The following is a 14,132-nucleotide window of genomic DNA, read 5'->3' on the forward strand; positions in this document are numbered from 1 at the left end:
AACCTGGGACACATTTAGAATATTTATGTTTAAAACCGTGTAATGGTCTAAATATGGTATATTTGTGACATCACAAATGGACAGAAATCCTAACGGCTTGTTTCAAACACAATTTCTGAATACGGGCTGTGTGTGTTTCTCCGTATATTGAGCGCTTTGATAGTTTAACAGTATTTATAAAGCACTTAAACCTGCTTTATAATGTAAAAGACATGAAAATCTCACTTTTTACAATATGGGACCTTTAAGTCACCCTATTGAATTGCTGTTAATAAACAAATTGAAGATAGCCTATATAGCATGCAATATTTGCCAAAATCAATCTAATAAATGATAAAATACCACATGAAGATCTTAAAAAACGACTTCTGTATATTTGGAGATACTCTGAATTATTGTTCTCATCAGTCGGACTGCTGCACATCTATGGAATCCTTATCCTTATTACATACACTGTAGCCTAATTATGACGATTCAAAATGCATGTGTAAGTATTTGAAATAGAATTATTCAAGTGAAACCTTTCACATGTTAAAGGTTAAAACCACTTCCCGTAGTCTCGTCGTATAGAACGAGATCTCGTAGCTTCCAGCGGAGCTACTCTCGCCGCTCCACCAACTGGTCACCAAAGATGGCGGTTTGCTGAGTGCTCATGGATACACACATTCTTCGGCTTGTCGTTATCTTACCAACTTTAAAACCAAACTAAGTGCTTAGCGAGCAGCTGTTTGTCCGTGTGAAGCCCACCTGGCTCCCCGTCAGCCGCCGCTACCATGCAGATCACGCTGAAGACGCTGCAGCAGCAGACTCTGCAGATCCAGATCGACCCCGAACAGACGGTGAGTGGCTGCTAGCTAACTGGAGCTAACTGAAGCTAACAGAGCCAGCTGCGGGACCTCTGCTTGAACTTTACGTGTAGACCCAACACTTTGATTCCATATTTCCAATGAGATAACATGTTATGTAGTCTCCTCTAAAGGGTGCCCACTAACAGCCCGGGTTAGGAGTTTGGCAACACAAATGAAACGGGTGCTAAACAACGTGAACCCTCACTAGCCAACCGGAGCCAGTCAGCTAGCTGGACAGCCGTTAGCCCGGTAACTAAGTGATCCCGACGCAACTGCTAACGGATCTCTAATCGGTTCAGGTTTGTGTCGCGGTTCCTTTGCTGCTGCTGCTGCTCTTCAGTGCGAGCTGTTGGGTTTACGCGATGCTGTAACTTCTGTGACGAGCCTGAGCCCGAGCTTCCCACTACGATAACACTGCTAATGCTAACGCTTATGACACTGCTAATCACGATGAGCCTGATTGGGAGCGCACTGAGCAGCTGGCTAAGTTTGTTAGCATGCTCACATCTCTGACATGGAGCTAGCAAGGCCAACGTTCAGTGAACTGTACTTCCGTTACTCCCAGTGGAAACGATTCACATATGTAACTTGTATCTTATTTACAATGAGCACTGTCATGCTGTGTGATAGAGAACAGCTCAATGAAACCCTGAAGTCAGTTCGGATACTTCCCTGCCTGGTAATGACATTGTCATTGGTCCATCTAGTCTTGTTTGAGTTCATAGCTGCTTTGTAGAATATCGAGGACCTATGACTTGAAGGTTAGAGACCAAAGAGGTGCATGAAAGATTTCCACCGGAGCCAGAATATGGATACGAATGCATTAGGAGACCATTAGGAAGTGCTTGCATGTCAATGGTTATTGATTATGATGAATCTCTTCTTTGTCAGGTGAAAGCCTTGAAAGAGAAGATAGAAGCAGAAAGAGGAAAAGACAACTTTCCTGTATCTGGGCAGAAGCTGATATACGCTGGAAAGATCCTGCAGGATGACACGCCTATTAAGGACTACAACATTGATGAGAAGAATTTTGTTGTAGTGATGGTTTCAAAGGTGAGGTCTTAATTGATTGTAATACTTACTGATGACATTGGGTTTTATAGAGTGGTGGTGTTTTAACTTTTCTGAGCCAATCTACTGTCAGCAGTTAGGCTATTATATTATAGTACTTTTTGTTGGCTGATTATAATGTCAGACATTTTCTTTAATTAAAGGCAGAATGAGTAGAATTTTCCTAAAAAGGAAGGGCCCTCTGCCCCTATTTTCTCTTTTCTTTTTTCATTTTGCGGTGTTTGGGAGGTTTCGGGGCGTCAACCTCTAAAAATATGTAGTGACCAGGTGCCAAATCATAAGCATGCTAGGGCTTCACGATTATGGCCAGAATGATAATCATGATTATTTTGAACAATATTCAGATTACCATTATTTGTCACATTTATTCATTCAATTTTAGGGACAAAATATTTTTATTGCACTTTCACATTTAAATAAACAAGTGTACTGCTTTAACTTCCATGTCATGCTACATTCCTGCTAATTCACAAGTCTTTGCATCAAAATAAGACTTAAAATAAGCTTCTTCTTTACCTGAATTCAGTGTATTTTTGTTTTGCCCGTCTGTTCTAAAGTATATTATTTTTCTACTAGTCTGGACTGCATTTTAAACATCAATATTGCAGTCGGTCATGTTCATTTAATTGTGGGAAGCCAGAATCGGGATCACGATTAGTATTTGATTAATTGTGCAGCCCGAAAGCACACAAGAAGCTACCAAAATGGTGGACACAGCGCAGAAAAGAAACGCAAATAATAGCAAGGCGAAATGCCAAGCGGACAAAGCTCGTTCAAAACGAGAGTGAATCCGGGGTTGGCTTTCACCCGCTGGCGATCACCCTAGCCCTCGTTTAGCCAGGGAAGAGGGGCCAACTTTGAATGTTGTGTTTACAAACCGCAACCGACAAAAACTACTCATTGTGCCTTTAAGTTGCTAGTCTAACAGCGCCTTCTTTTGAACGGGCTAAAGGCTAAACCCGCAGCTGCCGCCTCGCCTCCGGCCTCAGAAGCACCCAAGCCCCCTGTACAGGACTCTGGCTCCACGTCAACAGCTGTCCCCGCCACAACCCCGGCTTCAGCCCCAGCCCCAACCCCCGCAGCTGTCCCCATTCCCTCCGAGGAGGCCAAAGAGGAGCCAAGTGCCGCAGCCACAGAACCACAACAACCAGCCAGGTACAACCTGTCTATTTCACAATGTATAATGTTATTAAAACCATTTCTGAAGAAGATTAATTATATGCACATCATGTAGGTGCGAGGTTACCAGAACAGCGTCGGTAAAGAAAAAGGTAACGGCTGCATACTACTCCATGCAACAGTATTTTTATTGACTACATTTCAATCCTGCTTGGAACATCCTCAGGTCAAAAAAGAAAAAAAAACAACAACTAAGGATCGAAACAGTCAATAAAAATATTGTGGCATGGAGTTGTTTGCAGACGTTACCATTTCTTTATCAAAACCATTTTTTACATACTAGGGAGAGTTGGGAAGTAGTGCTGGGAAAATTAATTTCATAGATAATATTTTTGAGATATTAATTTTATTTATTTTTAATTTAGGGTTTGACTCAGAGTGATAAATGATTCTAACACTCGTGTCGTTTTCCAACCTTAATGGTTAGAAGTGACTTTTTGTTTAAGTTGGTCCTTAACATAACTGGAAAACTTTACTTTTACGCCATGTTTCCTAAAACTTGGAAAAATGGGTTGTTCAGTGGTTAGTCAGTGTTACAAGACGATTGCAACATACATTTTCTTAAATATCTAAGACAAGTATTTTCATTTCAACACAATAAGTAAACAGTTGTTTATGTGATGGAATGGATGCTGATATCTAAATGCAGTTGTCATCAGTGTCTACTTCCTTTCTCTCATCACCCTGGAATCATAGAAATGTTGTCTGACTTTCCTCCTCACCTCTTATGTTTTGTAGCTCCAGTGGTGGGGGTCAGGGCTTGGATGCCTCCTCAGCGCTGGGTAAGGAACAGTTGAATCACTGCCAGACCGGCAAGCTGTGCAGCTGTTATAGTCTCAGTGCAGTAGTTGCTATTTGCTCACTGTTGTTAAATGTAAATGGTGTTATAAATGGGTCAATATCACAGCGGTACATTTCTTGTGTAAAACTTGGGTTATATTTGCTGTGCCAGAAATTGTTCCTGCTGTGAGTCAGGGACTTTACAGGCTGCAGTGCAGCACATACTGCTCCTATATTTAGGCTGTGACAAAGTACGCCATCCCTTATTGTGGTGCCACAGAGAGCAATGGGGATTCCCAGTTGGTCCACTCATACATTGTGTTTCATACTTATAGAGAATGTAAAATAGGAGGAGTCAGCTGCTATTTAAGCCCATTTTGTGTGTTTGTATGTTATAAACTGTATGTAAGATTTTAAAGGTGCTAAACGCGAAAGTCAGAGGATATCTATTGCCTCCACACAGCTCTCAACATGGCTACGGCTAAGCCGGCGGCCTGCTGTTAACAGCGCTAAAAGTGCAAACAACGGTAACGGAGCTAACAGCGCATACCTGAGGGGAAATCGGGGGGTGGGTGCTACGCTTCTGCGACGACGCCGTCAGTCAGGATGGCGTTATGAGCTGTAACCGCCGTGTGAGGGCAGTGCAAAGGCATGCGCGACCGTATTGGCTATGTAAAAAAAGTACAGAGAAATTCAGATTACTACATACAGAGAAGTAGAATGACTTCATTCTCTGCTCAGGTAGACATTACTCCTCTATATCTTTACACAGACAGTAGTTCTTTGCTGCTGTATTAATGCTCTGAATGAAAAACTGCTCTCAGAAGGAGACTCCTCCTTGAGCGAGACTTGGTTAGACCCAATAACAAACAGATCGGATCAAACAAAACGTAAAGAAAAATGTTTTATATCTCTGTAGGGTCTTTTCCAAAATGTTGTTATAATAGCAATCTGGGCCTGTCAGTGGCAAAGCAAGCACTTTTAGTAGACGTACATTGACGGTGCGGAATTGCCCGGAAGGATTACATTGCAGCCCGTTTTGCAGCTGCTGGCTGCAGCGCTCTCCCTCAATACTGGACCAATTAAGAAAACTGTTGTCCCCATTAGTCACTTAGACACAAAAACATGGGAAAATAGGGCCCAGGTTGGAAAATACTGATGTTACCCTTTAAGGCATAGTTCTATTTCTATAGTTCTATAAACCCTAAAACGGATGTATGTATCCCCTATTAGCAGCTTGCTGGTGCAGCATATGCCACTTCTCTCCACTGACGATATCTGCTGTCCTCCACAAAGGAGGATGCTACAGTGTCTTGTCGCTGTGGACAAAAGCGGCAAGTGAATGAATGTAAAATTTAAATATACAGTACAAACCTTTCCGAACGAAAGGACATCTGTTAGGAGTATTTCTTTAAGGTTTGTAGTGTTTCAAATTTGCAAACTAAGTGCTATATTTAAAAGCATTTTGGGGAACTTACTACATTAGCTACTTCTGACGGGAGGAATAATTGGAAAAGCTATTTTCTGTTTATGTTCCTGTTGATCGTCATGCATGAAGGTGCAACTTTGCAAAATATGCATGGTTAGTAACTTGGTCATCTCTGTGTGTGTTTGGTTTTCAGTGACTGGAGCCGAGTACGAGGCTATGCTCACAGAGATCATGTCTATGGGCTACGAAAGGGAGAGAGTGGTGGCTGCACTACGGTCCAGTTACAACAACCCCCACAGAGCAGTGGAGTACCTTCTCACTGTGAGTCACCCACACACATACTTATATTAGTCTTACATCTGAAAAGCACCACCGGTTTAACATTAATGCAACTAAAGTCAGCAGTAGTAGTATTCATGTATTTTCCCAGTTATTGTTTTATACAAATGTAATTAAACTTCTCTGTGCTGCAGTTGTGCCTGCTGACCATCATGTCAGTCTATTGTGGTAATCCACTTGTAACTTCCTACATAGGAATACTAAAATCTACTCAACACAGCCTAAGCTCTGCTCTTTCCAAAGGTCTCCCCAAGCACCAGCTGCCACTACTCCGCTTTGTCTGCTTGCTGCCTTAATACACTGTGGAAAAGTCAAGTTTTTGGGAAGAGGATGGCTAACTAGGCTGAAAAATAACAATGCACTGTGTTAATCAGTGTGAGCCACTCTACTTCTTGATTTAGTTTGTGTAATTAAGCAATGGTGCCACATGCTCCATATGATCTGACTTACTAAGCTTTGCTCTGTGAGGTCAATTAAAGGACCTCTATACGAAATTAAGAGCATATCTTTGATTGAGGGATTGCCTCCACACGGCTCTCAACATGGCAACCAAGTGGCTAAGCTGGCGGCTAGCAGCTAACGGTGCTACGGTGCTTCCGTGACCACGGCGTCAAACGGGACGGCGTTATCAGTTGTAACTGCCGTATGAGCGCAGTGCAGAGCGGCTGCGATTAGCTAGCCAGTGGGACACACAAACAGGGACTCACATGTAGGCACGGCTGGGCTGGCTATGTGAACTAGAACTACTCATTCTTCGCAGGCAGACCATTAAATTATCTTAATAAAATGACAAAAATCGCCCCGTCCCCCCCAAAAAAAACAACTGGCGATGTACTCAGCCAATGGCCGATATATTCATCCAGTCGCCCAACCTGAAGGGCTGTTGTATTAGCTTAGTTTAGCTTTGGTGCATCTAATAAACTGGGAACTGAGTGTATGTTATTTTGAGAATACTGAAAGCTTTACGAGGCAGTTGTCCTTACGGGGTCAAATTAAATGTGTAAGTCTACTCAAAGTAAATGTCTTGAGTTGTATTTACCAACTAATATGAACCAAATTATCAGTTGCTATCTAACGTCCATGGCCCTCACACTATTTGGATCTCTCCCTGTTCCTTGGCAGCATGCAGTGTGTGTGTGTGTGTGTGTGTGTGACTGAGTGACTGACAGTTTTATTGTTGTGTTTTCAGGGTATCCCCAGCAGCCCGGTCCAGGAGAGTAACCCCCCAGCGCCGGCCCCCGCGTCTGGACCCGCAGAGGGTGAGGCACACGCTCATTTCGGTCCAAAAATACAAACGGTCCACTTGACACTATGTGTCCGTGTCTCCCTACTGTCTGAAAGATACAAAACAGTACTGGTGGGGTATTACTTATAGTGGATTTTAAAACTGCCCACCATAGTTTTAATATGTGAATGGGAAAGATCCCCAAAGTTTACTACAACTAGCATCCTTATTCCAGAATGTTTAAACATGTGACCGCTGCGAGGACTGGACACATTTACTGATAACTACAATTAATAATAGTCATAGCCTCACTGGCAGGCAGTGATTCATCATATGACTCATTAGTCACACAATGTTTCTCTACCATGGTCACAGGTCATAGTTGTTTGACTTGTTAGCTGCCACCAAACCTGCGCCTTTGTTCCTTCACTCTGTGGGGACGTGTTGTGGCCTCTATGAGCAGATACAGGCCATTTGTTTTTATTAGGACTAGAGCTTCAACCATTAGTAGATTAATTAATTGATTAGTCGATCAAAAGACATCTATTATTAATATTTTAATATCAATTAATTGTTTATTTTTCAAGCAGTGATGCCAAACATTTGATGGTTCTAAAATGAAAGAATTTGAAACTTTTCTTGATCTTTACTATTGTAAATTAAATATGTACCAAAGAAGAAATATCTGCTAAGTTAACACTGCTTAGCTAGCGTAGCTAACGTTAGCCTGACATGGTGAAACAACTAATGTCTACTAAGTTACCACTGCTTAGCTAGCGTAGCTAATGTTAGCCTGACATGGCGATACAAATATCTGCATAGTTAACAATGCTTAGCTAGCGTAGCTAACGTTAGCCTGACATGGTGAAACAAGTAACGTCTACTAAGTTAACAATGCTTAGCTAGCGTAGCTAACGTTAGCCTGACATGGTGAAACAAGTAACGTCTACTAAGTTAACAATGCTTAGCTAGCGTAGCTAACGTTAGCCTGACATGGTGAAACAAGTAACGTCTACTAAGTTAACAATGCTTAGCTAGCGTAGCTAATGTTAGCCTGACATGGCGATACAAATATCTGCATAGTTAACAATGCTTAGCTAGCGTAGCTAACGTTAGCCTGACATGGTGAAACAAGTAACGTCTACTAAGTTAACAATGCTTAGCTAGCGTAGCTAATGTTAGCCTGACATGGCGATACAAATATCTGCATAGTTAACAATGCTTAGCTAGCGTAGCTAACGTTAGCCTGACATGGTGAAACAAGTAACGTCTGCTAAGTTACCTCTGCTTAGCTAGCGTAGCTAACGTTAGCCTGACATGGTGAAACAACTAACGTCTACTAAGTTAACAATGCTTAGCTAGCGCAGCTAACGTTAGTGGGCTAAAGGCACTGTCTAGGGGCTGCGGTGGTCCCACAGAATAATAAACTCAATCAACTAACTGTGGCGTTATTGTTAAATATAACGTTACTTATATATATAACCTACTAACAAAGTAAACATGAATCGGTCGCCATCACAAACAGAGCACATAGTGTCTGTTAACCGTGTTAACTGACTCTGCCATATGCATCGTGGCTTCTTGAAGTGACGGCAGCTGTGTCCTCGTAAAGTCAAGTCAATTTATTTGTATAGCCCAAAATCACACATCACAAATTTGCCTCAGGGGGCTTAACAATCTGTACAGGCATATACCTGTACAGTAAAAGCCTTCAAGTTTATTTCAATCAATTTTAAAGTCATCTGTGTTTTATTATCTACGCCAACCATTTACTAGGGATGTGCATTCCAAGCAAAAATACTATTTGAAATTACTGATAATTAGTAGATTATTAATCGAAAATCATGACCCATTCCTACCATCCGTAAGTTACTACGAGCAACCACAGCATTCGGCTGAAAGTCCCCAGTTACTACTGTTAGCAGACAGTACAGTCAATACGACTTACCATCGCAGTAATGGCAGCGCCATTAGACGGTGGAACACACAAAGCGGTCGCCGGATTTGTCTATACATTTGTATACAAATATTTGCTATGTGGTGCACATGTCCATTACAGTGGAGGGAAAATCTAATTTTTATATCTAACTATAAAGCAAACGATGTCTGTCTAAATGTCCGTCACATATCTTGAGAACCGCTCATTCGATCTCCTTCACACTTGGTTGGGTGTATTGATGGGGACCCGAGGATGCACAGCGTCGAAGTTGGTGCAATTTGGACATGCAGTTTTAAAATTTGAATGAGTGCTCTGTGCAGCAGTGGGGACGGGGCCTCAGGGCTATGAGGACTGAGTCCAGCATGTCGTCCACAGTGGGCCTTAACAGGACGCGGCTCATTGACTGCAGTTCACTTTTGCTGCTGGATGCTGGATATACTAACGTTACAACTGAACTCTTAACTTGCAGCACTTCCAGGAGCCAAGCATTTGTCATGCTCTGAACAAGGCACACGTCAAACAGGCACATGGTCCGAACGGGCACGCTCCAACAACGCTGCAAGCAGCAATAACCGGAGCCATGCAATCGGCCCATTCCGAATGGCCACCCCCAGAACTGTCACTGCACTAGTTTTGGATAAAAGAAACAGTCACTTGCCACAAGTATTTAAAATTGCACCTCTAAGCATCAGTGTTCGCAGACTATGGATGTCCATAATTAACCGTTTAACTGTTAACCGACATTAAGCATTTTAACCGATTAACGCTATCGGTTAAAACAGTTAAAAGAAATGTTAATAATTAAGTCAAAAGCAGAGCGGCTCAGAGGAGAGGCTGTCACTTGAAGGAGAAAAGCTGGTCCACCTTAACAGCCCACCTTAAGAGGCGGAGCCAGAGTTGCAGGATACAGGAAGTCGGCTCTGGTCTCTCCAGCTCGCTTGGTCGGAGCGGAGGAGTTGTAGTTTCATAGCATTTATTCACCGACAAATAATCTGTACACACTGCTACACCTACGTTCACAGCTAGAACGCCACCAACAACCTCACACTCACCGCCAACACACACACACGGTCTGTCGGAAACTCGCTAAAGTTAGGCAGACTACATGTGCGACGGCACACGTACTCTTTCGGGGGCAATGCTAGAGCTGCTAACGTAGCACAAATACACACACTTTTTGTTGGACACTCGCTAAAGTTCCGCCGGGCAGACACACAGATGACAACCTGCTAAACTAAACTAAATGTGCGGTGGAGACTTTTACTGGGAAAGTGGCTGCATGTCCGCGACACTACACGCAGCATCGTAGCTGCTAAGTTAACGCTCCCGGACGATGAACTGGAGACTCCCGTCAACCAATATCTGTTGTGCTCCTGCAGCTGGTACACCGCTGCATGCGAGGCACAAATCTTGTCGGTTAACAGTTAATAATCGGTTAACAAGGGTCAGTTATTGGTTAAGAATTTTTTCAAAATGAGCATCCCTATAGCAGACCATTTGCTGCATGTATTTGGTTTTGTACAGATAGCGCTACTGAAACCACAAGGCAGGCTAGGGCGAACTGGAAACGCACATCTAGCTCAGTCTGGCCGTGAATCGTGAGTTTAACAGGAAATAACCGAAAATTAGTACGACATATAGGCAAGTTATTAATGCATCTAAATTGTCCTGTGTGTAACTGACTTCGTTAGCTCTTGTGCTGATGGTTCTTCATTTTGTTTGCCATTAGGAGAGAACCCACTTGCATTCCTGCGGACCCAGCCCCAGTTCCTGCACATGAGACAGGCCATCCAGCAGAACCCTACTCTGCTACCAGCTCTTCTCCAGCAACTAGGGAGAGAGAACCCTGAACTTCTACAGGTAACACAGTCTATGCTCACACTGAGAACCGTTCACGCTAAGCACACGTGGAGATGAGTTTTAGTTTATTATTTTCATTAATATTCCTGCAAGTCATCTCTATTTAATGTCTTTCTAGCCGCAAGGCAAGCCAGACTGCAATTGGATTTATTTTTCGGAGAGTCGCGAGTGTCCGCACGCCTGTCCACAAATTTTTGTAACTACGCAGATGCAGTTGGGCGGAGACGATGAGAACTTTGAGGAGTTTTGAGAATGTCAGTTTGCCTGCAAGGAGAAACCAGCACAGAGTATAAAGATCCAAACGTTTCCTCGTCACAATTCCACGTCAGCTCGTGTCCGTGCAACCGTCCTTTGCGGAAAGCACAACCGGAGCTTTACTTCTCATCTGTGTCTCTTCCCCCTCAGCAAATCAGTCAGCATCAGGAGCTGTTCATCCAGATGTTGAACGAGCCAGTGGGAGAGGGGGGAGATGCACCAGAAGTTGGAGAGATGGGGGCAGCAGGGGAGGAGGGCGCACCTGTCAACTATATCCAGGTTACACCTCAGGAGAAGGAAGCCATCGAAAGGGTGAGTAAATATTGAAAATGTTTTTTTTTTTTTTTAATCTTTTGTACATTGTTAGATTAGAAATGAAAGTGTTTCAGATACTGTTTGTAAAGCCTTTTTTCCTCTCTTTATCCAACAGTTAAAAGCATTGGGTTTCCCCGAGGCTCTGGTGATCCAGGCTTACTTTGCCTGCGAGAGGAACGAGAACCTGGCAGCCAACTTTCTCCTCAACCAGGGACTGGAAGATGACTGAGCAGCACTGCCTTCCTGCTCCTCCCTCCTACCCTTCCCCTCTTCAGCTCAGCATAAAAGACTGCACCCCCAATTTATTGTACAGCTACCAACCTCAGCTCGACCCAACCGGAGGGGAGGGGAGGGGAGGAGAGGGGAGAGCCTGCAGGGGGGGTGCGGGGTAGGATGGGGAGGGGGCAGAGACGGGGCGGGTTAGGTTACGGCGGGGGTTTTCACGCTTAAAGTACACAAAGTGGAGGTTGTGTGCAGGAAGGTCAGACTTATCGGAGGTCGGGGTGGAAAAGTGTGGAGGAACGATGAAATCCACGTGAATTCCAATGGAATGTGTGGGGTTTGTCTAGGGGAGATCTATAATTTGATTTTAGACGCGCTTTGTGACATAAGGGGGGAGGGGGGGGGGGGCGAGGGCGAGGGTTTGCGACGAGAGTGCGTGTGTGTGAGTACATGTCTGTGTGCCTGTGCAGATGGATGCGATACAGTTAAGCTGAAAAAAGTAATCAATTTGCATTCTCTAAATTTTTGTTAATGCTGTAGCTGCATTGTACGGAAGCACATTGTCCTTACTGCACTTCAACAACATTATCAATGTGTGTAACTGCTTGTATGTACCTCTGTATAGCCTCATGTACGTACGTCCAAGAATGAAAATTGGCAGAGATAGACTGGACCGTGGTGCCCTTTGTATGTCTGACATGATGTTGCTGGGGTCTGTTTGGGGGGCGGGGAAATGGGAACTAAACTGACAAATAAGTATCTGGTTATTCTGTTCACTTTGCACCACCCTCATCTGTCCTTCTACAGCCAATCAGAGTCCCTACAAAATGCTGTGCCTGCCAGTTTAGCTCACTCAAATGTGGAACTATTTAGTTTATGCTGATAGCTTTTGGTGCTAATTAACACTACCCTTAAATATCTTCTGTGCAGCTCATCAGATTCTCCAAGATTCTGATAATGTATCTTTAAAGATCTTCTGCTATTACGGTTTGTAGATCGCAACAATAGAGGGAGAAAGTGGAGCAGACACTGGTTACAGTCTCATTCAGTAAATTGTCAATTTTAGTTGTTAGTAGGTGCAACTGATCCGCATATATGGAAAATATTTCCCCAGTTTACCTAAAGAGGGTCCTCTTATCAAGACGGCCCACACTCTTAACTGTACGTCTTTTTAGTTTGCCAGGATTTGACCCACAGTATGTGGGAAGAAGTTAACCAAAATGATTAAATACCCACACTCTTAAGTTCTTACGTGTTATATGCAACTGTATTTGCAGATACATGTGTGCACTGCTTGGCGAGGTCTAAACCATCTGCATGGGGTTTTAACGGTGTCACATGTGAGTCACTCGGATCATTCAATGACTTATTTTCTTTTTCTTAAGGTCAACTCTTAACAGGTTCCAAAAGATGTGTTAAGAATAAACAACTTTATACAGTTATATTGTTACTACCATCATATATTGTACTAACATGTCTAGGATGTCTAGAAAAGCTTCTTCTTTTGCCTTGTAACATCGCTTTCAGACATTCAAAAAACTTCAGGGAAAGAACTGGGAACACATTTACAATTACTTTTAGAGTAAACATACTCTACATTATCTTCCCAACCTGGGGAAAATTGTCAAAATTTAAACTTTTAAATTTGATCGAATCTGAGTTCTAATAAAGCTTAGATTAAATTCTGAATAAAAGAAAATGACACTAAAGTAACTTCCCTGTTGTCTAAATTGTCTGGCACTCTGTGTGCTGCTCTGTATTATATGGCCAATGATGCCAGTTGGGCTCAACTTAAAATAAACCTGAACATACTACAAGCAGGGGCGAGACCGGAGGGGTGGCACAGGGATCTGATTGGCCGCTCCTGGTGGACAGAAGGTGATAGGTAGTTTGGTTATTAGTACAGGCCCAGGGTCCCTTCACCACAACCTCTGTATGAAGTTAACTGCTATTTGTTGTTGGAACATCAGTCAAACAACTACAAAGAGATGCAGAATGTCTACAAAGAGACACAAGACGATCCTGAAGAGATGCAGAATGACTATAAAGAGAAGCAAACTGACTACAAAGAGACACCTAACGAATTACTTCAAAGGATTGAGAATGATTATAAAGCGATGCAGAATGACTTCAAAGAGATGCAGAATGACTATAAAGAGATGCAGAATGACTTCAAAGAGATGCAGAACGACTTCAAAGAGATGCAGAACGACTTCAAGGAGGCACTTAACGAATTGCTTCAAAGGATGCAGAATAATTAAAGAGATGCAGAATGATGTCAAAGAGATGCAGAACGACTTCAAAGAGATATAGAATGACTAACGAGATGTAAAATGACTAAACAGATGCAGAATGACTGAACAGATGTAGAATGACTAAAGAGATGCAGAACGACTTCAAAGAGATGCAGAATGACTAAACAGATGTAGAATGACTTCAAAGAGATAAAGAATGACTATAAAGAGATGTAGAATGACTATAAACAGATGCAGAATGACTAAAGAGCTACAGAATGACTTCAAAGAGATGCAGAATGACTTCAAAGAGATGCAGAATGACTTCAAAGAGATGCAGAATGACTAAAGAGATGCAGGATAACTAAAGAGATACAGAATGACTTCAAAGAGATGTATAAATGATTTCAAAGAGATGCAGAATGACTATAAAGAG

General features: G+C 42.8%; 1 protein-coding gene across 1 annotated transcript; it reads left to right on the forward strand.

The window, feature by feature from the left end:
- Nucleotides 1-587: 587 nt before the first annotated feature.
- Nucleotides 588-12,221, forward strand: rad23aa (RAD23 homolog A, nucleotide excision repair protein a). The gene is made up of 9 exons (XM_074655014.1): nt 588-839; nt 1,740-1,901; nt 2,872-3,074; nt 3,837-3,880; nt 5,501-5,628; nt 6,836-6,905; nt 10,540-10,670; nt 11,076-11,237; nt 11,356-12,221. Exons 1-9 carry the CDS (start codon nt 774-776, stop codon nt 11,467-11,469), a joined length of 1,080 nt encoding a protein of 359 aa, XP_074511115.1. The 5' UTR covers nt 588-773; the 3' UTR covers nt 11,470-12,221.
- The last annotated feature ends 1,911 nt before the right edge of the window (nt 12,222-14,132 follow it).

Source organism: Sebastes fasciatus, chromosome 13, assembly GCF_043250625.1.
Source record: "Sebastes fasciatus isolate fSebFas1 chromosome 13, fSebFas1.pri, whole genome shotgun sequence".
Taxonomy (NCBI): domain Eukaryota; kingdom Metazoa; phylum Chordata; class Actinopteri; order Perciformes; family Sebastidae; genus Sebastes; species Sebastes fasciatus.